Source organism: Globicephala melas, chromosome 6 (assembly GCF_963455315.2).
Source record: "Globicephala melas chromosome 6, mGloMel1.2, whole genome shotgun sequence".
Classification (NCBI taxonomy): Eukaryota; Metazoa; Chordata; class Mammalia; order Artiodactyla; family Delphinidae; genus Globicephala; species Globicephala melas.
This window is the reverse complement of record NC_083319.1, coordinates 48,858,949-48,883,359: the sequence shown is the minus strand read 5'-3', so window position 1 is coordinate 48,883,359 and position 24,411 is coordinate 48,858,949. Positions and strand designations below refer to the sequence as shown.

General features: G+C 41.5%; 1 protein-coding gene across 7 annotated transcripts in view; it reads right to left on the bottom strand.

Annotated features, from left to right (window-relative positions):
- The window catches only part of TRPM3 (transient receptor potential cation channel subfamily M member 3), a 523,188-nt gene that overhangs the window by 154,511 nt on the left and 344,266 nt on the right, over positions 1-24,411 (bottom strand). For all 7 annotated transcript variants that reach the window (XM_060300848.2, XM_060300849.1, XM_060300850.1 and 4 more), the window contains one exon: positions 17,881-18,004. In XM_060300848.2, coding sequence (XP_060156831.1) covers positions 17,881-18,004 — 124 coding nt within the window. The remainder of the gene's footprint in view (positions 1-17,880; positions 18,005-24,411) is intronic.

Sequence of the window (24,411 nt, the reverse complement as noted above, 5' to 3'; positions counted from 1 at the left end):
TACTGGATAGGATAAATATTTAAGGTCATGGAATATTTTTTTAATGGACAAGTTATTGTGATATCATCTCTTGATCTCCATTGTCCTCCAGCTTCTTCCCCACTTTTTCTTTTCCTTTATTTCAATTTCACATAGCAGTTTCTACTCACTGTCTCATTCCTTTCAGTCTCATTCTCTTTTTTTTTTTTTTTTTTTTTTGCGGTAGGCGGGCCTCTCACTGTTGTGGCCTCTCCCGTTGCGGAGCACAGGCTCCGGACGCGCAGGCTTAGCGGCCACGGCTCACGAGCCCAGCCGCTCCGCGGCATGTGGGATCTTCCTGGACCAGGGCACGAACCCGTGTCCCCTGCATTGGCAGGCGGACTCTCAACCACTGCGCCACCAGGGAAGCCCTCATTCTCTCTTGAATGTACCCTATTCATAGGATTTTTGCCCACAACGCCACCAAAACCATGCTCCTTAAGGCCACCAGTGTACGCCATCTTGCTAAATCTGGTGGCAGACTTTTAATACTTATAGTACTGTGGGACTCGAGGGACATTGTTCCAGCTAATGATTAAGAACTCTCCAGACAATAGGGGCTTCTTAGACAATGGGTGAATTTCCAGGATGTCCGGCCCCCTTCCGAGAAGGAGGGGAGATAACAAAATGTAAAAAAGGTGTCTGTCAAAGACCAATCAGACAGCTGGGGAGAAGGAGGGAGATAACAAAATGTAAAAAAGGTGTCTGTCAAAGACCAATCAGGCAGCTGGGGACAAGTTCCCTCTCTGGTCCGAGCCTAAGCCGGGACCAATCAGCAGGAGAACACAACCAAATCTATAATTTACATACGGGGAAGTGGGAACCTATAAAACTGACATATTTGCGCCCAAAAGGGTTCCTTCTTCGACCTCCTGCGTGAGGACCAAGGAACCCCGGTGCACCGGCCTTCAATAAACCTCTTGCGTTTTGCATCGACTTCCGACTCTTGTTTCCTGGGCGAGTCGAAACTCCTAGGAGACCGCACAGGTCTAACAGTACTTGATGCGTTAAATGCACAAGATCATACATTTATTATAATATATATTTCCATGTATTTATTTTGTCACCAGCAAATCCCATTAACAAGTCCCCGGAAATAAAAACAGAATCTGGGTAATAAAGTCTAACCTTTTTTCCTTTGTGCTTAGTCTAGTGTCACTTGCTCATAGGGTGCCGCCGGCAGAGGCCTTGCGCCTGGCCCTTCGGGCCAGAGTTCCTAGCGCCGAACGTCTGTCCTGACGCCTCAGCTGGGCAGGCTGTGTGCATAGGCGCTGTGCCCGACACTGCAATTCAAGATGGCAGCAGTGGGCTGTGTGCAGAGGCGCTGCGCCCGACACTGCAATTCAAGATGGCGGCAGTGGGCTGTGTGCAGAGGCGCTGCGCCCGGCACTGCTATCTGGAGCCGGAACAGCACGGCCCCGCCAACCTACCAGAACTCCGCTCCCTCCCAGATGACACGATCCCTATAAAGGAGTTCCGCCCACAGCCTGTCAAAAGACCGTGTACTCTAGAGCGTGAGCTCACGCCTCTCCATTCTCTGATCAAAGAATAAAACTTTGCTTTGCTTCTGCACTGAACACGGTCTCGTTGTATTGGCTCAAATGACATTGGGCAGGAGGACCTTTGTTGGGGCCAGACTCGAAAGGGTCAGTACCAATTTCTTTACTATTTCTTCCCCACTGGAATGTAGACTGAAATGAGGACAGGTACTGTTGTATCCCTAGCCCCTAGAATAGTGCCTGGCATGTGGCAAGCATACAATAAAGGTGTGTGGAATGAATGACTGCAAAAGTAGTCTGTTCAGCAAAAATCTATTGCAGGTAACAACAGACTGCCTTTCCCTGAAGGAGACCCTGAGGGAAATGTGAATGTATGTTCCAAGCTGAAGTCCACCCCATGGATGCCATGGGCAGTTCCTGAGCACATTCTGGACTTCTGTTCAGTGCTTATAATTTGTTGGTATGTGTAATGATTTGGCTTTAAGAGATGCATTTCCCACTTGGATTTTTCTGCAGTGAGCTTCAGTTGCAAATGCCCTTGTTTATGTGTATATGATGTATGCTGTGCCTGGCATCTGCTCTGCTTCCTGCCCCTCCGTGTGCCTGTGCCCACAGGGCATCTGGGAGCTGACTGGCATGTTACAAGGGTTAGAAATTCTCTCTGAGCTCTCTGGTTTATTCTGTTGGGGATGAGAAAGCTACTAAGTATTCCTAAGCTGGCAGAGTGACAGAATCAACCCACACAAGGAGATAAAACAGCTGTAGTGGAAATGGAGAGCTTCCGAGGACCAATGAAAGAGGAAGACAAAGAGCTTATGGCTCACGGACGGCAGATGGTTGAGGTCTGGTTAGGAAATGAGTTGTTGAGAAACATTTTATCTTAGGCTGAGTTGGAACATGGGCATTTAAAGCTATGCATAGGCTAGTGACAGTCCTAGCAATCTCAAACTTTATCTATGTCAGGATTGGGGTCCTCTCCTTCAACACCCTGATCCGTTTTTTTTTTGTCCACAGTAGAACTTGCAAGTTGGTTCTTGCAAGCCCTGAGTTTTGGGGATGCTGGTGGGGGTGTTATCTGGGCCCTGTACCCTTTCCCCAGAGCACTCAGCCCTTCCAAGGGCGTCTCTCTGAAGCTGCAGGGGCTGAGTATGGTGCGTTGAGGTCTGCTGCATTGAGGCTCTAGAAATATAAGTACTAAAAGAGGAGATTTCCATGACTGGAAAAGGAGCTTTCCATTCAAAGTGGCTTTCTGACTTCAGTGTTTCTAAAGGCACTATCTGGGACAGAGATTACTTCCCTGTGTCTCCTGCCAATGGATGTGCATGTTTTTGGCAATGTGAAATGGGGGCATGGGGGGAAGGAATGAACAAATAAAAAGAGAGGAAGAAAGATAAATGAGAAGCACTGTTGTTCAATTCTTTGGAAAGATTATTCATCCACCCCAATAATCCCTCTTTTTTCCTTAGAGATAGTGTCACAGAGTGAAAAGAGCAAAAGCTTTGGAATTAGATACATCTGTGCTTGAATCCGGACTGTTTCATTATGATGCTGCCTTAGGCAAGAAACCTAATTTCTCAAACCTTAATTTCTTAATCTGTAAAATTGGAGAAATATCTATCACATAGGATTGTTTTGAGTCTTAAATGAAATATGAGCATAGGGTTTGGAATAGAGCCCACCCTGAATAAGTTTAAAAAGTTATAAAAAAGGGTGAGGGGAGAAAATACAGCATGAGACATGGCACACGTAGGCGTTGTTTGCTAATGTATTCAGCAAACATTTAAATGGAGCATCTACGTTATATCTAAAAATGTGTGACTTGCTGGGCAAGATGGATATGCCTTCATCGAGGCTAAAGTTGCAGATAGACAAAAACACATGCAAACATAAACAAATGAGAGAACTGTCAAGTGTGATAAATGCTAATAGGAAACAAATAGCGGAATGAAAGGGGGAACTGCTTTATATAGGGTGTTCAGGGAAGGCTTCCTGGAGGAGGTGATGGTCAAGCTGAGAATGAAGAATAAGAAAGCACCAGCCACATGAAGACTGGAGGGAAAGGTTTCAGGCAAAAGGAAGGATATAAGCAAATGTCTTGAGACCAAAGAAGACACAGGGTTGTTTGACGTACTGAAAGAAGACCAGAGTGGCTGAGATGAGAGACCAGTGCTAGAGCAAGGAGAGAAAAACAGGGTGAAAATGTTGGTAGTCATTCCTCCGGAAAATCTATTTTGAGAGTTGGCCACCTCCTGCCCCTAAATGCTGTGCTGTAACAGATTTCTCCCTTTGGTTATCATTCTGTCCTCTACAAGTATGGAAACAAAACGATGCCATTTGGTGGAAGTGCAAGTTTGCCCAAATGTTTGAATCATTAGTATTTGACTGTTTCTTAGTGTCATTAGATGAGAAGATGGTGGGTTTTTGTTAATACTCTATGCTCTGCTGTTCTCCACAACAACTGAAACTGTCCCCCCATTAGCTCAGTAACAGAATTCCTCCAGCCCATTTCCTGGGGAAGCCTGGCAAAAGGACTCATACTCCAGACTTTGCATTCATGTAGCGCCTGCTGGAACCTGCTTGGTGGAATTTGTTTTTCCCCTGACCCAGGTCCCCTTGGAGGCCAACCACTGCCAGAAAAACTCAAACTCCATTTCTTGGCTCCCAAGTCAGCCTGCCTCTACCCAGAGGGCTGAGAGCTGTAATGCTCCTCCCCCTGGGTGGAGGCTGCCCTTCCTCCCACCTGGAACTTTATTTCACTCAGATCTGGAGGCTCTGTGTTCCCTGACCTTCAAAACCAGAGCAGTAGACTTTGAACAGGTGACGACAGTAAGGTAGGAGTGGTAGGGGGAAGCCTGATCAGACCACTTGCTAGCTGAGTGACCTCTAGTCACTCCAAGCAACTTTTCTGTCTGTAAAAATAGGGATGGCATTATTTGCCTCTTCTGTAGGGAAGATAAAATTGCAAAAAGCAACTGGCAAGCTAGGGATGAATTACTCCCTTTCCTCCCTCCTCTTCCACTTCACTCCTTTCTTCCCTTCCCTCCACCAGTCGGCGACGCCTTGAGCCTCTTGTCTTTTATCACTGAATGGCTCGTCGCTGGCATGTGCAGACAGCCCATGATGTGGTGTGAGACCCCAACAGTCATTCTCACCACTGTTATTAGTCATGGCCGAGCGCATGGAGGAGGATGTGATCACAACATTTAAAATCAAGTCAGTTTGGGGCCAGTTTTACTTAATAATTTTCTCTTTCTCTGCCCAGCCCCCCACCAGGCCTGCTCTCATTGTATCAGGATACTTCATTTGCTGGTATCTTTGAAAAAGGAGGAGTTTCACATAAGGCAACTTTTAATTTATTTCACAGGGGTGGGGTCCAGACATCAGCAGTTTGTAAAACTCCCCAGGTGATTCTAATGTGCAGCCAAGGTTGAGAATCACTATTAAGCGGTTTCTTAACACCCCGAGCCTCTACACTTCTGTGAACTATGTGTCTATGTTTCTATGAATTAAAAACGAGAAGAAGTAGGGTAAGGAAACTAATGTGGCTGCCATGGGCCAATGCTAAGGCCCACAAGGACGGGGGAAGTGTTAGTCACATTACTATGGAATGAAGATGACAGACCAGCTCCAGAACAAGGCCTGAGCACTGGCCCTACAGTTGATAGCCATGTGCTGACAACAAACAGTAGAAGTGGGCTGAGAATAAAGAAAATACAAAGGCCAAATGAGAAGGAAAAAGAAAGGAAGTATTATTTAATGTAAAGGAGGAGATTAGTGGGTAAAATATTTAAATTCCCTTTAAGGGAGAAGATGGTCAAGTAAAAACCCAAAGATAAATGATAGAGATAATAGTAGTAGGAGTGCTCTTTATGCAGTGTATGTTTGTCTTCTGATTGGGAAAAATTTTCTCAGGTCAAGGTTTGGGTTTGGGGAAGGCAGATCATGAATTGGGAGAATGATATATTGGGCAACATGTGATCAACACCAGGCTAATGGCCCTGCCTGAAACCTTGGAATTTGATGAATGTATTCATTTACTGAGCCTCACATCTAATAAGAAGCATAAATACTAATATAGAAGGAAGTGTGGCTGAATGAGATCAAATGATAGAAGGTATTTTATACACATTGATTAGCATGGAAGAGAAAGCAGAAAGTATCTGGTTTCAGAAACCTGGTTTACAAATAATCCACACATACAAATAGCCTCTCTAGCTCCTTCCCATTTATCCGCCCCCCCCCGCCCCCGGCAACCCTCCACTCCCCTCTTCCTCCTGCACACACTGTGGGTCAAAACCAAAACTTACATGTTTGAGTAAAATTGTGGAATCAGAAGTAGAGGAAGTGTCTTACACTGTTGGTGGGAGTGTAAATTGGTGCAGCCACTATGGAAAACATTATGGAGGGTCTTCAAAAAACTAAAAATAGAGTTGCCATTTGATCCAGCAATCCCACTCCTGGGCATACAGCTGGACAAAACTATAGTTTGAAAAGACATACGCACCCCTATGTTCATAGCAGCACTATTTACAATAGCCAAGACATGGAAGCAACCTAAGTGTCCATCAACAGATTAATGGATAAAGAAGATGTGGTGTATATATATATATATATATATATATATATATATATATATATATACACAATAGAATATTATTCAGCCATAAAAAAGAATGAAATAATGCCATTTGAAGCAACATGGATGGACTTAAGAGATTGTCATACTGAGTGAAGTTAAGTCAGAAAAAGACACATACCATATGATATCACTTATATGTGGAATCTAAAATACGACACAAATGAACATATCTACGAAACAGATACAGACTCACAGACATAGAGAACAGACTTGTGGTTGCCAAGGGGGAGGTGGGGTGGGGAAGGGAAAGATTGGGAGTTTGGGGTTGGCAAATGCAAATTAGTATACATAAGATGGATAAACAACGAGAACCTACTGTATAGCACAGGGAACTATATGCTATATCCTGTGATAAACCATAATGAAAAAGAATATGAAAAAGTATATAAACTGAGTCACTTTGCTGCACAGCAGAAATTAACACATTGTAAATCAACTATATTTCAATAAAATTTTTACAAAAGAGCTGTGAAAAAAAAAGAAGTGGAAAAAGGGAATAAGCTGGGAAACACCTATTTTGGAGAAGTGATTTTCAAACTTTAGTCCTATGATCTTTAGTTGAATGAACTGTTACTGGAGAAGGGTTACAGAACTAAGATGAATTTAAAACAGAGAAAGGGTGGGCTGGTGTCTGTCATATTCAGCATGCTTTTTATTCTTGCCTTTACCCATCATGAAGATGCTGTAGGAAGCAGAGTTTGGAAATGGTTTGAATATGACAGTTGACATCAGAAGATTTCCAAAAAAGACTCAACATCCTACCTCTTCATTGCCCTTCCCACCTGTATTTCCCCCTTCATTTGTTATAGTACCTTAAAGTCCCCTAATCAATAATTCCTTTGGTTCAATAAGTTTCCTCTATTGGAAGCTCAAGTATGTTATGGAGGTCAAAGAACTATCACTCCTGCTGCTGGGATTCCAGGTTCCCAGACAAGATGCTCTGCAGGGAGGACTTGGAATTGTAGGAGGTGGGAGATGGGTCACAATGGAGGAACAAGATGGGGATGTCCCAAAGAAGGGAATGACAATCTTTTCCTTCTTTCCTACTACATTTCTTGGTTTCTTGTTCTCAGACTCTTTATAGCAAACCAGAATTTTGCTAAATTATTTACATTGCTTTATGAGAAAATGGATTCTGGGTTGTAAATAGATCCTTGGATCACAGCCCATTTATAAGCTGATGACTTCCTGAGATGCATGATTGACTGTTTTGCATGGAAGAAATTACGTGTACAAACTCTTATTGAGAAATGTGGAGGTTCACACATTTAAAAATTTCTCAGAGTTTAAATATTTATCCAAATGGGATTATCTCTGAGGAACTAAAAGGAATGTGAGACAATGTTTATGGCTCCCATGATTCTAATTTGGTTGCTACCATGGAGAGGTCTCTAATGTAGTGGTTCTTAACTCTTTGGGGTTATTTGTACCTTGGGGAATCTGAGAATTGAATGCATTCTTTCCATTAAAGGCATACACACACACACAGAATCTTATGTATATTTTCAGGGGATTCGCAGAACTCCCTAGAGACTTCTAGTTGTTCTTAAACACTAGGCTAAGAATTGTTAGCCTATTGAACTCAGGGAAAACACTAGCCCATGTATTCCTATTTACAACAGAAAAATTCCTATTTGGGAATAGGCTGTAGGGTAGGGGTGAAGAATCCATCCTGGTGCTTGTAGAGCCTACTGCATTTAACATTTGAGAGAGGATTCAAGAGCTTGCACAAAATACAGAAAGATGTATAAGGCACAGTCTTTTTCCTCAAAGAAAATTAGGTATGGAGAGGCTAGAGTATAAGGGACAAGAGTAGTAGTACTGGTAGCTGTGCCTGGAAAGGAGGACTAGATCTGGATCACGGAGGATCCTGAATTCTAGGTTAAGAAGCTGCACCTTAATTCTGAAAGCCAGTATGTTCCAGCCTACAGTCATCCTTGTACAATCTTCATCTTTTGGCCATATCTATATCCCAACATGACAATTAGATCTTTTTTTCAAACTGATCCCCCTTTAAAACTTATATTTTTAAAGGCTTAATATATACTTATATTTTGCATTTTATTGTAATCATTTCAAATACATATGCAAAAAACTATATCTCCTAAAATAAAAATATGAATTTGCATTCTACCTAAAATGATCTCATGCAATCATCAGTAGGTATTCTTCACTTTGGGAAACACTAGAGAGTGCGATGGGGACTTCTGAGTGGGTGGGAGGTTATGTTATGAGAGATGCTCTGTAAAAGGAATCCTTCAGCAGTTGAGTGTCAGTTGGAATGGAGAGCTTGGCGGTGGTGAGACCAAGTAGACACCAATGGTCTAGGTGAACATGGTGAGACCCTAGACCAGGGAGGCAGAGGGAAAATGCAGACTGGAGGTGAGATGGAGTCTTCCTAGAGTTGGAACTCAAACCAATTGTCATGTAAACCATTTAGTAAGTCAGCTCCTAAAGGAATAATATAATACAATAATATGTTTATTTTTGTGCATTATTTATATTTAATTATTTATATTTTAATGCTTGTTATATTTTCCCTTTGCCTTAATCTACTAATATTTAATGAATATGGTTGAAAAAAGTCAGGAGCATTAAAGTTCTATGCATTTTTATTGGTTATGAGAGAATGTGAGACCTGGATAGTGGGGTTATAAATCAGATGGCCATTTTCTGTATACTTCTCTGGTCTTTCCCAATTTTTTACATTTTTCTGGTTAGCTGAAAAATAGACATGATTCTTGTCCCATTGCTGTGCAGCTCAAATGACACAAGGAGTGCAACAGACCTTTGTCTATTATAAAGTGTTATTATACATCATTAAATGAAAGGTGTTATTATGATCAGCTGTCTTGGCAAGGAATTGTGTAAATGACATTTCCTTCAAATTTCTTTTTTATTTCAATGAATATTTTGTGAGAAGACATAGGAGAGTTGATCTCTAATTGGGACTTCTAGTTAGTCTGATTAAGATATTATGCTGGAAAAGAATAATTTCACTTTGCCCTTGATGCAGAAATTTCAAGTGATTTGGACACTGTACTTACATTTTCCTTGTAGGAATATAATGGCTACAGGGGCAGAGGGCATTCCAGGAATATCAACCAACAATGTATTCTTTTATTTTCCTTCCAGGACTCTAAAAATCTACTAAATATTTGTTCAGATTATTCTAGGAATGAAAGAGAAAATTGGCTCCTACTTTAAAGTCATTTTAACTTGGTCATACCTGATATTTTGAATATGGAATCAGCTGAAATATGGTGGAAAGAGCAGAGGACTTGCAGAAAGATGTTCTTGGTTCAAGTCTTGGGGTTGCCACTGACTAAGCTACATGACGTTGGGCCTGTCACTTAAGTCTTTGAGTCTTGGTTTCTCGCTGTAAAATGGAGATTCTAATACTGACCTTAGCAAGGTTGATTGTAGTATCAAATAAGATGACAAGAAAATTGTCTTCATTAAAAATAAAGTGCTATATAGACATCATCATCATTGTTACAATAAAAGTATTTATTGAATGCTTTACATATGTTAACTCATTTAATCCTTATAATTAACCCCATAACATAAATATTATTATTATCTCAACTTTCTGGAGGAGAAAACTAAAGAGATTAAATAACTTGCTAATGGCATGTATTAAATGACAGATCTGGGATTTGAAGCCAGGCAAACTGACTCCAAAGCCTTCATCATCCTTATTCCTAGAATAGTGATAGTCTATCACCTAAAAGAGTTTCAGAACTTCCAAAAATTAATCAGTAACTCAGTGTGTTTTGAGAACTAATATGAAAACATTTTTAATGGAACAATATTGCTCCTCTATCCTCTTTCCATCTCATTTAAGACGTTTGGATTTAAATTGTTACGATGATAGTCAAATGAACTTAAAAGGAGCTAGGTACAATTCAGCATTGATCTCAAAGAGCATTTCTATTTCTCCCCATACACTGTGTTAGAGAGAACTGTTTTCTAAACTTGATACATGACTTTGACTTTCAGCCGTTTGGCCTAAAAAGCCTTTTTTCAGCTCTAAGAGGTTTTATTTCATTCATGACCACACGAGACCTACTGCACTTGTTTGGCCATTGGTGTTAAACAGGGAAGGCGCAGGCTCACTCCTCTCCTATCACATGGGAGTTTACATATAAATATGTTTCCTCTTTTCTGTCCTCTCTATCCGTGGTGATGAGCAAGGAAGGAAGACGGAACGTGAAGATGGATGACAAGTGACTCAAGTCAAACTGTGCCCCAGTGACAATTATAACTATCGATAGGACTAGGGAGAAAACGAGGGTAAGAGCAGGTATCTGCTTGTACTCTGATTAGCATCTGTAGTGACTTGTCACATAACTGTAATGATAGCTGAGGTTACTGAGTATTTCCTAGGAGCCACAAACTGTGCCAACATTCTTTGCATAGGCTGAAACACTCAACTCTCCCAGCATCCCAGGGTGGTGGAGGGGTAACTGGGATCTTCAGGAATATCTCCTACACGATGCTAAGGTATCAATGCGTCAAGGTACGCTAACTGCTCCTGTCTATGGTATTAAGAGTCTTACAAACATCTATTTTTCTAAGCAAGGAACATCTTGCACTTTGTGGTTCTTCCTCAGATATAGGATACCCATCTGCGAAAGAAGAGGAAACCTGTTTGTTTAGAAGTCATGCTTGCTTGGTTTTTATGAATCTATGAAATGACAAGTAGAGAGTTGTCTCTCAGTTTCCCAAATGTGGTTAGAGAGTTGTGATGGGACATCAGCATATGCTTTACATATGCCCTCATAAAAGTAATACATCTCCCTGCATTGGAAGGTAGCAGAGTTGGGCCTCCAAAGACTCACCTGTAAGGCACAGAAAACACCCCTCTGTTGCCTTCCCCAGTGTCTAGCGGATATTCATCAGCTCTGGAGCCTGGGACCATCAAGCAGAGGACAAGAAGCCACGTGAGTGATGTCTGGGTACTGCTTGGCCTTGGACTTGGTAGGGCATAGACATAGGGCATGTGAAATCCTCGTGCCAGTTTTAATCTTTTGGTATTGTGATATTTGTCTCATTGTGGTTAGAAAAAAAAAGAATCAAAGCATAATCTGTACCAGTAAGGAAGAAGCTCTAAATGTGGCAGATCCTGGAACACACAGGTATTATTATCAGTCTCTTTTAAAGCTGAGGGCCCTGGGCCTCAATGGAAGTTAGGTCTCTTAAGCACTGAAGCCAGAATTGGAATCCAGGTTTGTCTGCTTCTACAGCTTGCTCCTTATAACCACTGCATTGGGATACCTCCCATAGGTCCAGCAACTTAAGCAGATGGCCCTGAATCAAATCTATGTCCATAAACCATATCTATGATGCCCTAAGGAGACATGCTGCTGTGTAAATGAAATTTTTAGGGCAATTTATGGATACTGAATCTGTATCTTTCTGCCTTAATGTATATTCATCTGAATTCATTCATTCACTCACTCATCCATTAAACAAAGATTTATTGAGCATCTGCTACATATATGCTATGCTACTAAGTACAGCTAGGGATGAGTGAGAATAACGAATTGGACAGAGATTCTGCTCTTAAGAGTTTACATGGGAAGTTAGAGATACACATAAATAACTTAAGGTATAAATGATAAGTACCACAAGAGAGTTGCAAATAAAGGAGTGAGGTGTTTTCTAGGTGTGTGTGTGCACGTGTGCATGTACATGCATGTATTTGCATGTGTTTGGCAACTGGTTACGTCTAAACAGAGGGTTCTAAACTTGAACAAATTCAGGGAAGTAGGAAATAAAAAAATGACTGCAAGATTAGTTTGGTTAGTGTAAGGGGTCCATAAAAAAGTGATGGAATGTAAGGCTGGAACTATAAGCAAAACGTTATACTTCATATTCAAATGATTGATGTGATTATTGGTTCTCTGCTCCAGCAAGAGTACCTGGCATTACTACATAGCAGGGGTCAGCAAACCACAGCTTGTGGGTCAAATTTGGTCCATGGCCTGTTTTTCTGTGGCCAGTAAGCTGAGAATGGTTTTTATCTTTTAAAGGTTTGTTTAAAAACAAATAAGCAAACAAACAGAAAAATTATATGACAGAACTGCATGTAGTACACAAAACCTAACATACTTACCATCTGCCTCTTTACAGAAAAGTTTGCCAACCTCTGCAGTGTATAAAATGGATTGTTGGTGGGATACTGGATTAGGGGAAACCACGTTAGTAGGGAAGAGTGATAGGAAAGGAAGAAAGGGAATGTCTGAGAGCATGGACTTTGGAAATGAAGGAGACTGGAGGAAGACAAGGCTTAATATGTGTAATTTGGGAATTGTCTCAAAATGATAACTGAGGTCAGAATAAGGAATGAAAGGGGAAAGAGCCAAGAACTGATCTTTGTTTTTTTTTGCGTTACGCGGGCCTCTCACTGTTGTGGCCTCTCCCGTTGCGGAGCACAGGCTCCAGACACGCAGGCTCAGCGGCCATGGTTCACGGGCCCAGCCGCTCCGCGGCACGTGGGATCTTCCCAGACCGGAACACGAACCCGTGTCCCCTGCATTGGCAGGCGGACTCTCAACCACTGTGCCACCAGGGAAGCCCCAAGAACTGATCTTTGATAAACATCTTTTTATAGTGTGGGGAGGAAGAAGGGGAACTAGCAATAGAAAGATATATGAACTGTAAGAGAAATGGCAAGGAAACAGAATCTACAGAGTCTAACATCACTGACTCCTCAGGAATGTAAGTTGAAAGAGGGAAGGGGAGTTAACAGCATCAAATGCTACAGAGAAGTTACTGAAAAGGACACAAACCTGATGACCTAATATCTTTGCTTCAGTTTATTCCATTAGCACATTTCTATGTCCTTGGCTTTTCCTTGCCTTAAGGTGCCCTACCCAAGTGAGAATGTGATGATATTGAGATGCTATATAGCTTCAGCTGCTAGGACATAATAGTGACCTATTCCTTAAATTTAGCTTCTCAGGTTGCACGTGTCCATCATTTTCCAAAGAAAGGTAGGTAGCAGGTCCCCTCCAACTCTCCCCAAACTACCTCTTCTCTATACCTGTAGACATCTTTGGTAGATTCTTGACATCTGATGTCTTTAAAAAATCAGTTTATCTTCATTCTTGTACATTCTGAATTGACTAGAGATGAATAAAGAGATTGCCCAGTATGACTGAAGACCTAACTGAATTAGAACCAATGACTCAGCTTTGGGAGTGATGGCTTGGACTCTCAACTGGGAGCAGGACAAAGAAAACCACACTCTAAACTATGCTCCCACATGGATGATCTCAAGAATTTGATCTCAGACTAGCAAATTATGGAAAAGCTTGGCATTCAAGTTTGATATGAATAAAGTGATGGTGGTGGTGGGAGGGGAGGGTGACTGTATTTGGAGGTGGGAATGGAATTTAAAGTCTTGGATTTTAGAGCAGCATCAGTCTTGAGTGGAGACATGATCCTCAGGTGTGACTGGGAAGTGGTGGCCAGACGAACAGCACTGGCCCCTAGCAGGTCCAACGGCTGGGAGAGAAGGGTAGCAAATTAGAGGAGCCATCAGTGTGTAAGTGGAAGTAGTGAACTAGGAGCCAGGCGGGTGCCATCCTCCACCATGACTTGTTTAGGGCCACACGTACCATGGGGCTTACACTGCTGAGTCTGACCAGTACCCCATCACTACGGAGTGTCAGGAGCAAAGGTACTGCCCAGCCTGGGACTGGTGGGTTGGAAGTGGTGATGGGGGGAGGCTTCTGCAGGAGCTCCAAGAGGCAGGAGGTGGCACTGTCCTCTGGAACTAAAAGGCTCTGTGGTTTCTACACACGCAATCAGCCTCAGAGTACGCTATCCCACTTTTCCTGTCCTGATGTTCTTTATGACCAGATTCCTCTTGAGAGGAAGGAGGTGGAGGGCCACTGATCCCTTACATTTGCCCCCAAATTACTATACTGGCTGGGGACAGTTTTTATTGCTTTACTTTAAATTTTTTCCTCAATAACAATGATGGAATTTAGTTCATGGCTTGGTTTCTAGGGGGATTTATCTTCTCAGAAGGTGACAGGATTTCAGGTGTTTTGACCCAAGTTGGGAAGTAAGCAGAGGAGAAGTGAATTTCTTTAAGAACAATATGAAGTTAGTAGAAAGCACTCACACAAAGGGCCCATCAATGCGTATTTTCCATAAGGTCACACAGCCCAGAGGCCTGGGTTTCACAAGCATCTATAGTGCAGATCTTTATGACATAGTTAATAGGATGCTGGGATGAGAAAGATGTATGATCAGCTCTAGAACCAAATCCCTAAATTGAACTTGGCAATGAATGGTTAGGTTGACCTCAGGATATGACATCCCACTTCATTTGTAAAGGAAATCAAAAGAAACTTGAAGAGGAACCTTCCTTCACTATCGGTGGAAATGTAAACTGGTGCAGCCACTATGGAGAACAGTATGGAGGTTCCTTAAAAAACCAAAAATAGATCTACCATAGGATCCAGCAATCCCACTCCTGGGCATATATACCCGGAAAAGACAAAAACACTAATTCAAAAAGAAACATGCACCCCAATGTTCATAGCAGCATTAGTTATAATAGCCAAGACATGGAAGCAACCTAAGTATACCAAAGAAGATGTGGTATATATATATATACATACATACAAGGGAATATTGCTCAGCCATAAAAAAAGAAAGAAAGAATGCCATTTGCAGCAACATGGACAGACCTAGAGAATAACATACTAAGTGAAGCAGGTCAGACAGAGAAAGACCAATGTCATATGCTATCACTTATACATGGAATTTAAAAAAATGATACAAAGGAACTTATTTAAAAACAAAATAGACTCACAGACATAGAAAACAAACTTATGGTTACCAAAGAGGAAAGGGGAGGAGGGATAAATAAGCGATTTGGGACTAACAGATATACAGGACTATATATAAAATAGATAAACCAACAAGGACCTACTGTATAGCACAGGGAACTATATTCAATATCTTGTAATAACGTATAATGGAAAAGAATCTGAAAATTCTTTATATATATATATATATAAAAAACTGAATCATTTTGCTGTACACCTGAAACATTGGAAATCAACTGTACTTCAATTAAAAAAAAAGTTGCAAAGAAACTCTGTACCTAATACTTGATGGATTAAATCTCCAGTGGGGGAATAAAAACTCTAGACTACCTAACTGAGAAAAGAAAAGAAAAAAAAAAGCAACTTGAAGCATGTAAAAGTGAAGAGGAGCTCCCTGTGCAATGCTGCTGTGTGTGCTAAGCCAGGCGGCCTGGACAAGGTACCTGGGCTCTGCAGCAGGACAGACCTAGTGTGGCTCTTCCTGGCTGTGTGCACATCTCCTCACCTCCCCAGCCTCAGTTCCCTCCCCTGTTTCTTTCTTTCCCTCCCTGAGAAAAATAATGCCTACCTCCTTCCACCTCCTTTCTAAAGCATCTAGTACTGTCCACACACATAGTCCTTCAAAAATGGAAATTATTTAAATTACATTTATGATTTTAAAAATCCTAATTTCTGTCCAGATGTGGATGGAAATCAGGACAATTTACTGCTTGTTTAGATCACATGTCCTTAGCCTAGAGCTAGGGATACCTCACGTTTCTTAGAATAAATATCTCGCATGAAAATGCAGCTGACCTTACAGCAGGGGCCATGATTAAGCAACAAGATAATCATCAGACAGAAAGAATCCCAGGGAACAGCCCTGTAAAGTACTCAGAAAAGTACATTCAGCCTCATTTGATTTTATGACTTCTAACTGGTTCCTAGAATTTTAAGCCTCACCGCCTTTCTAGGAAACTTGCAGGACTGCTGAAATGCATAGCTCTGGTAAGCTTTCACAGTCATTGGCCTTACCATTGGAAAATCCTTAATCCTCAGTTAGGAGAAAATCCCTGCTGCAAGCATGCAGAAGCTCAGTTCCATGCCCTCCTTGGGAGTGCAGGAAGCACATGGGCTGAAGTGCTGTGAGCTAACTGCCTCCGAGATGGGAGGACGCCAGTGGCACTTTCAGGATTGGCAGAGGCTCTGCTGGGACACCAGCGGTCATGACTGTGAACCCAGTCTGCACGTGGGCTTCTCTCTGCAGGGCGGCCAGACTACTTAGATTGGATACTCAAGGATTAGAGGTGTTGCCCCATTCTCCTCACCTCACTCCTCTCCTCCCAAACCTAGAAGCTGCTGAAAGGCTTTTCACAAAGGCTGTGTGATGCTTTCTGGAGTTGGATCTTGTTTATTTGAATCAAATCTTTTTTTTCTAAATATTTAGTTCCTTAAACTCAGAAACTGCCTCTTTCCCTCCATCCTGGCAGCCTCAGTGAGCACCTGTGCGTGCCAGCCACCGTCACATACACAGGGACACCATCATGAGCAAGACAGTTCCAGCCCAGGCCCAGGGAGCTCCCTGCCTGCAGGCAGCTCTCTCTAGTTCTTCTCCTCACCACCTACCTGCCTGTGGTTGAGCCTTTTAGGGTCTGGCCCTGGTGCCCCTCTGGAGGAGCTGTGTCCCCCTGCGTCTCCGGAGATGATCACTCCAGGATGCCTACACAGACTTTGAGATCGTCAAAGCCTGAGTGAGGCTACTGCTCAGGTCTGAACTGCTCCTTCGCCTCCCATCAGCAGGTGGGCTCACATGGCCTTTGAGAATAGTCTCCGCTCACTGAGGCCTACCTCAAATTGACCCAGAGTGGGTGATTCACTGCATTTGCTTCAATGAGACAATTTCTGAATAAAAATACTTCCCACAGAGATGAAATACCAATTTTTTTTTTTTTTTTTTTTGCGGTATGCGGACCTCTCTCTGTTGTGGCCTCTCCCGTTGCGGAGCACAGGCTCCGCACATGCAGGCTCAGCGGCCATGGCTCATGGGCCCAGGCGCTCCACGGCATGTGGGATCCTCCCAGACTGGGGCATGAACCCGTGTCCCCTGCATCGGCAGGCGGACTCCCAACCACTGCGCCACCAGGGAAGCCCACCAATGGTTTTTAGTCTAGTTCCTGATTTACTCATCAGGTGACTTTGGGCTTCTTAAGGTGAGGATAATAACTGTACCTCTGACATTGGGACAGTCACCAAGATCACGTGAGCTAATACATGGAAAAATCTGGCACCCTGCCTACTCCTTCAGTGTTAGCTCAGGTTATTTCTGTGCACCGTAACAGAAGGTCTCTGTGCTGACACACTTCTAAGACATTTTCCCCAGATGTAAGAAATGTCTCAGTAGTTATTGAAGGACACTTCGGAAATTACAGAAATTCCCACCCTTCCTTGGCTACGTTTCTCCATTTTCCACCTGTACAGATGAACAGATCAGCCTGGACCCTGTGTCACTAAGATCATTGATACTAAGCACATCAGTGATTCATGTCTCACAAGTCAAGTGAAACTCCAAACCTAACAGAGTATCAACTGAAGCATTTTCCAAGAGGAAAACCCATGTTCTCTCTTCACCTCATTGGGTTGAGGCAATCGGAGCATTCAGGTGAGCTTCAGTAGCAAATGATGCTAGAACCCTGCTGCCCACACTTCATTAGATCCAGGCAGAAAAGTTTCTTAGCTACTGAAGGGAGGAAGCTACAGGGGCCAGTGGAGGCTGAGGATGGTTGTGAGCTTGGCCGGAAAGGAGAAACAGTGGGTGTGTGATTCAAGAAAATGGTTAAACAGACAGAGGGAATGTGGGGAGGTCTCTGCCACCCATGGACACAATGTTACCTACCAATTCCTTCTTCTTCATGCACTCCATGAGGATGATGAACAGGTGCTGAGCTTGGGTTCGAGTGTATGTGAAAGTCTTCTGGATGGTCACCAATAGCTGGTCTCTCAAAGATTCGTTTATAAGTCTGCAGTGAAAAAAATGTTGAAAGCGGGTTAACTCAGCTCCTATTTAGTACATATTTCTGACAAATATAGAACACGAGAAAGCATTATGAGGATTTACTTTAGATAGGAGTTATTTCTTCCCATATTTTTTTTCTATAGCAGTTATTTTGATTGTGATAATTTTTTTTTAAAGTGCGTTTAAAAATAAATCCATTCCAACATCTCAGTACCTAAATGAGTAAAGGAAGAAGATGGATTTAGTTCTTTTTTGGCTCTCCCTTTTTTCTTTCATATGGCATATGTCTAATGCCCTCTTGCTCAAGTGCTGTTCTCAAAAAAATACCTTCAATTAATCCTTTGCATCTTGGTAAAAATTTACTATTAATATATTACTTATCTGAAGGAGGTTTAAATTTCACCTTCATGTCTAACTGTGGAAAGAAAAATTTTGTCTCAGTAAGGGATTTCTGAGTATCAGTGAGGAGAAATATGACTTATGTTTCCTCTAAAATCATTCTGTGAAGGTAGTAGCTGATCTGGCCCACAATTCAGGTCCTCACTACGTATGTTGAACTTTTGCTGTGTTGTGTGCAAACAAGAGTCTGACCCATAAAGAGGTATTATATTGACTACTTTATTTAAAGATAGTTTTCGTATTATAGAGGAGTGAATTAAAACAAGGAAGGTGCATCATGTCAAGTTAAAGCTCAATTATCTCTTGCATGTGGACGAATCACAATTAATTTTAACTCCTTTACCACGAGGCTGCTGAGAACTGGTCTATCTCTATCAGCCATCAAATAGCAGGAAAGAAAATTCACTTTGTATTAATAGATACTATTCAAAATCAGGAAGATAAAACTTCTCTTAAGGACTAGTGACAAAATTACCATAATTTGCCTAGTACTTTACAGTTTACAAATTGTCTTCACACATGAAGCAACAACTCCTAGATAAAATAGTATACTGTAATTATTATCTCATTTGGTGCCTACAGAAATTTGATAGACAAGAGATCTGTCCAATTCAGAAGGGAAGGATATTTTAGCCAGAAAGAGCCAGATGCTTAAGGTCACTCAGAAAACAAGTGGCACAGTCAAAACCAGAACCTAGTTCTTCTGATTCCTCGGCCGGTGCTCTTTCCACTACACCATGCGGCCTTGTATTACACCTCGCAATATACCACTGCCTCTCTTTATCACTGTGGCTACTTGAGCAGGAAATTATAAAATTTCCTTTATCTGTTTCTTAAAAGAAAGCAAGATGAGAGGCTTGAGAATGTCTTCATATCACTGACCTACTGTGCCGCAGGATTGTGTGAAGATTCACCTAGACCCACGAGGCTGGATATTACGGTGGCCCTACTTTGAGGCAGCTGCACTCCCCATGACAGAATTATACCAAGGATCCTGGAATGTCACTCACCTTGATGGAGGATTCGGTTACCCTTTTGGCCCCCCAGGAAGATTTATATCATGAACATATACATTCAGAAAAAGAGAATGATCCAGATAAAGTTGAAAAATGATACCAAATCCTCTCAAGATTACTGAATTATTCTGGAGGACTCTGTACTCTTAGTTGTGAACCACTCTGAAACCATTCATTCATTCATTAATTCAACAATTGCTTAGTGATGTCTATTTAGTGCCAGACACTGTGGTGCATGCCAGGGCTACAGGGATAGATGAGATATACACACTCACAGCCTTCAATGGGCTTACACACCAGTGGAGTAGAAAGACACGATCCAGCAATTCAACTATAATTTACAGTGGTCAAGAAGCAGAGAAGCTTGTGACAGTTGAATACAATCTAATCTAAGGGGTTCGGGGCAGACTTCTTTGAGGAAGTGCTCTTTCATCTGAGACTTGAAGAATGGAGGAGCATTTAGCACTTGAAGGGGGTGGGATGGGGGTGGGGCTGGGGGCTAGGTAAGAGCATATTTGGCAAACAAAACCGCATGAATAGGACTAGTTTGGAGAAAATAAAGAAGGCCAGTATGGCTAAAGAACAGAGAGCAAAAGAAAGAATGGAACAAGATGAGGCTGCAGAAGGGGTAAGCAAGGGCAAGATCATGGGAAATTTTCAAGACTGTGTTAGAGATTTGGATTTTTATCCCCCAGGCAAGGAGAACCATTGAAGGATTTAAGTTGGAGAGTAACATGATTACATTTGTGTTGCCAATTAATTTTCTGTAAGAGTCAAGACATGAGCACTCATACCTGGGCATGTGTCTACTTGACAGTCTAGAGGTTTTTGCAATATCAAGTGCACATAAATGTTGTACATGATTAACAACAGAAAAGACTCTCCTGATTAGCCACTTGATAGATCCAATCACTCATCTGCAGGTGTTTAATTTTGACAACTACTCAAAATTTGTTTTCTATTGCCAAACATCTGTAATGAAATCCCAGTTCCCTGAGGTCATTAACGGTTTGAGGGATCTGTCTGTCACTTGTACCCAGTCTGTCACTTTGTAACAATTCAGAAATGATGTACAACTCAGCTGACTGTGGGCTTCAGTGGCTCGGAGAGCTGAAAGACACTAAACATCTTATACTTTTTAGTCCAATTTTGCAACTGACTGAAACTGGCTTTGGTTAAATCATTTAGCAACAAAAGCCATGGATTCTACTTCTAGAAGTACAAGAATTCTCTAGGTTGGTGTTTTCCAGAGTGTAGGAAAACTGTCACTGCTGGAGCTGAGATGAATTTAGGTGGAACAAAGGTGATTTGGTCCTTTCAAAGCATTAGGTTATACTCATTAAATATTAAATAACTGTTATTCCTGGTTTACTTCCTTTTCTGTCCTTCTGATTGCATCAAGAGGACAATTTCATTTTTGATGCTTCTTTGCCTTTCACAGCTCACAAACACTTACAAATCCCCCCTTTTGACAGAGAAATGACAGGTTTTAGGTCCCACACTCTTTGCAGAGAGTTTAATAATACTGTTTCTAAAAAGATACTGTATAATGGTTTGATGTGTTCATAGTGCAGCAGTGTTTATGACACACAATGGGCTTCACAGAGATAATCTTATTTGCTCTTCATAACAATCTGTGAGAAAAGCAGGTATTAATTCCATTTTGCAGAAGAGGAGACTGTGGCCCAAAGAGGTGAAATGATGTGTGCAAAGTCACAAAGCTTGCTCATCTCAGTGCTTCAGTTGGGCTTACTGAATTCAGCCTTCCTTCCATGGTGTTGCTTTTCCTGATTGTAATCTATAAATATGCCTTTCACCTTCCTACTCATCTGCACTGGAGGTAGACATTTGCGTGTATTTGTTGTAGGAAATTGCTTTTCCTTTTAGTTACATAGAAAATATCCGAAGGAAATCAGACAAGTTTGGAGAAGATAAGGGGAAACTGGTAAATGAGGACAGCGAAAAAGTGCATTTAGTGCACTGAAGATTACATTTGCTTCTAATTTTCCACAAGTATTTTCTGTGCTGACCTAGATGATTTCCATTTGGCACAAATTCTTACTGTCTTCTCCACCACACCTTTCTTATTTTGTGACTATACTTATGATACTGGGAGGCCTACTTTCTTGAAATTATTACTTTCCTAGCTCTTCGCATATTTTTTTCTGCACACACTGGAATGATTTAAAAATCTTGACTGTTATATTTAATCATGAACAAAAAATAGAAATAAGCTCATTTTAGATTTCTTTTTATGGCACTAAAATAGTGACTGAAAATTTCTTGACACCAAAACATGGTCATAGTATTATGTAAAATTTTAGTTTTAGAATTGGGTCTTTGACAAAGGGGTGCCTATTTATGGAAACTGTTAATTTGTGGTTCCATATGTACCGATGCTATTTTTGGTATACTTCAAATTAGAAGGCTTTCTGATTAGGAAGTGTAGTCATTGAAGTGAGGAAAATCTCTACACTACAGCATTTGTGTCTCCATTTAAATGCTGTACTTGTGATCTGAAGCTTTTCAGATGAGTCACAGAGTTATCTGAACTAGGTCAGTGTTCATCCAGTGCTGAGAGTAACCAAAACTTCCCACAGTTTGCTACTAATATTCTGTTCAAATGCTGGCAATTCAACCCACATGTACATATTTTTCTCAAAATGAATTTATCTGCAATATCAGAGTTTTGTTCCTAGATTTAAAAAAAATTGGAAAACGCATTCAGAATTCAATGGGACTCAAACAGCTAGGCTTAGGCTAATGGCTTTTGAGGAGAGGAGCCCTTCTTATGCCCCCACAGACACTCTCTCTTAACCTATTCAGATACAATGTGAGAAAATTTTACTTGTATAAATAAAAATGACTGTTAATAATACCACTGTTTGGTACTTACAAAACATCATTTCCCATGGAATCTCTAATGGTCTAAAAAAAAGAAATTTTATCATTTGCTTCAAACCAAAGCAAAGTACTAAATACAAATTAGGGCACAGAAAGTTTACATGTCTTGTCTAAGGTCACAGAGACTGGTATTTTTCTTTTTTTCTCTTCCCTTTCTCCTTCTCTTTCTTCTTTAGTAAAAGTTATCAGTTCTTCCCAAATGGCTGAGGTCACAAGTAGCAGCATGACTCTTCCCAGAGAGGCAGGAGAGCATCATGAATAAAAGCATCATGGTCACCAGGGCCAGGATGTCTGGAGTTCAAATGTCACTTCTAGCTGTGTGATCTTGTGCAAATTACTTAGTATTTCCAAGTCATATTTTTTGTATATGTAAAATAGGAATTATAGTAGTACTTATAGACTTGTGAACGTTAAATGGATTAATCTTTGCAAAATGCTTAGAAAAGTGCCTGACACACAGCAAGTCCTATGTAAACATTTGCTATTATTAGAGCTCAGTCCTACAATGCTCCTTAGGAAAGCGTCACTGACCAGCCCTTCTTGTCAAGTAGCACAACCAGTGGCCAGGGCCTCTGTGTGTAATGCAGAGCTCTCCCCTGGCATCAACAGTGCTCTGCATACCTGGAGAGCCCAGCGGTATAAGGACACTCCAATCCTTATACCACTGGGCTCACCAGGTGTGCAGTCAGAGAAATAACTTTCTGACTTCAGAGAGGTCAGAGATCACCATTCTTTCTTACATTTGAGACAGAGATACTTAGATTTGGAGGTTTAATTATAATGGAGCCTTGCAAACATCCCATGCAGGCAGCACCTAAACATTCGTTCACTCATTCATTCAACAAACAATATTGTGTTTACTATGTGCCAGGCACTATGCTAGAGGTACAGAGATGAACACTATTCAGTCCTAGCCTCAAGGAACTCACAGGATTGTGTGTCAACATATTCTGGTCATTTATTAATAGGCAACACACCCCAACCTTAGCAATGTAAAACAGTATTTATTTACTGTGTTGATAACCTTGTGGGCCAAGAATTCAGGCAGAGGTGACTCATGCAAATGGTACTAACAGATCACTAATTGGTTTCTTCTCTATGTCCTCTACTATATTCCCCACGGTGTTGATTGAATGGTTCTCTTACAAGGCAAGTAAGATTCTATCATATCCTTCTTAAAACCCTGCAATAGCTTCCCATCACTAGCAAGATAACACCTCAACTTGCATATGGCATTTAAGGCTTAACATGGCCTCTCTCCCAGCTAGGCTCATCCCCTGCAACTCTCTCACACATATTCTATAAAATGCTATTATTGCCCGAACACACCAGACTCTTGCATGCTTCTATGCCCTTGAACTTGCTGTACCTGCTGCTTGCAATGCTCCCTACATCTGATCCTGTCACTCAGTCTCATCATTCATAATTCAGCTCCAAGTCCACCTCCTGTGTGAAAGTCTCTGATTACCACTCTCTTGATGTTCCCATAGCACTGGATACATATTAATTACTACTATTATTATATTGTATGGGAATTATTTGTTTACATGTATGTCTCCCTCCAGTAGATTATGAACTCCTTGAAGGAGTGAATGCATCTTCACACTTCCTGTACCTAAGCTCTAGAAGAGTACATAGTTCATTGTTGGTTCTAGAAGCATATCTGTGTATTGACTGAGTGAATGTGTAGCTGCCTACTCATTAGCTACTCTGTGGCAGCTAACCAGGTGGTCTTCCCCATTCCCCTTTGCTCCTCATGCTGAGATGGACTTCAAACCTATTTGGGAGAATGAGAGAAGTGGCATAGGGTTTTGCCCTTCACCCCCCAACAATCTGATTTTCTTGATTGTTTTTCATTCAATCAGATCCATCTCTAAGAAATATTCTAGTTTTTCTTTAAACTCAAAGGGTATTTAGAAATTAATTGGCCACCAAACTCAATAATCTATATTTGGTTCTACTTCTGGAGACTGTTTTCCCCTTTTGAATTGCTTTGTAGCTCATCAGGAGGAGATGCATATTCACTGTGTCTCCCCCATAATGCTTAGGGCAATGTCTTGCCCATAAAAGTGCCCAATAACTATTTAAAGAC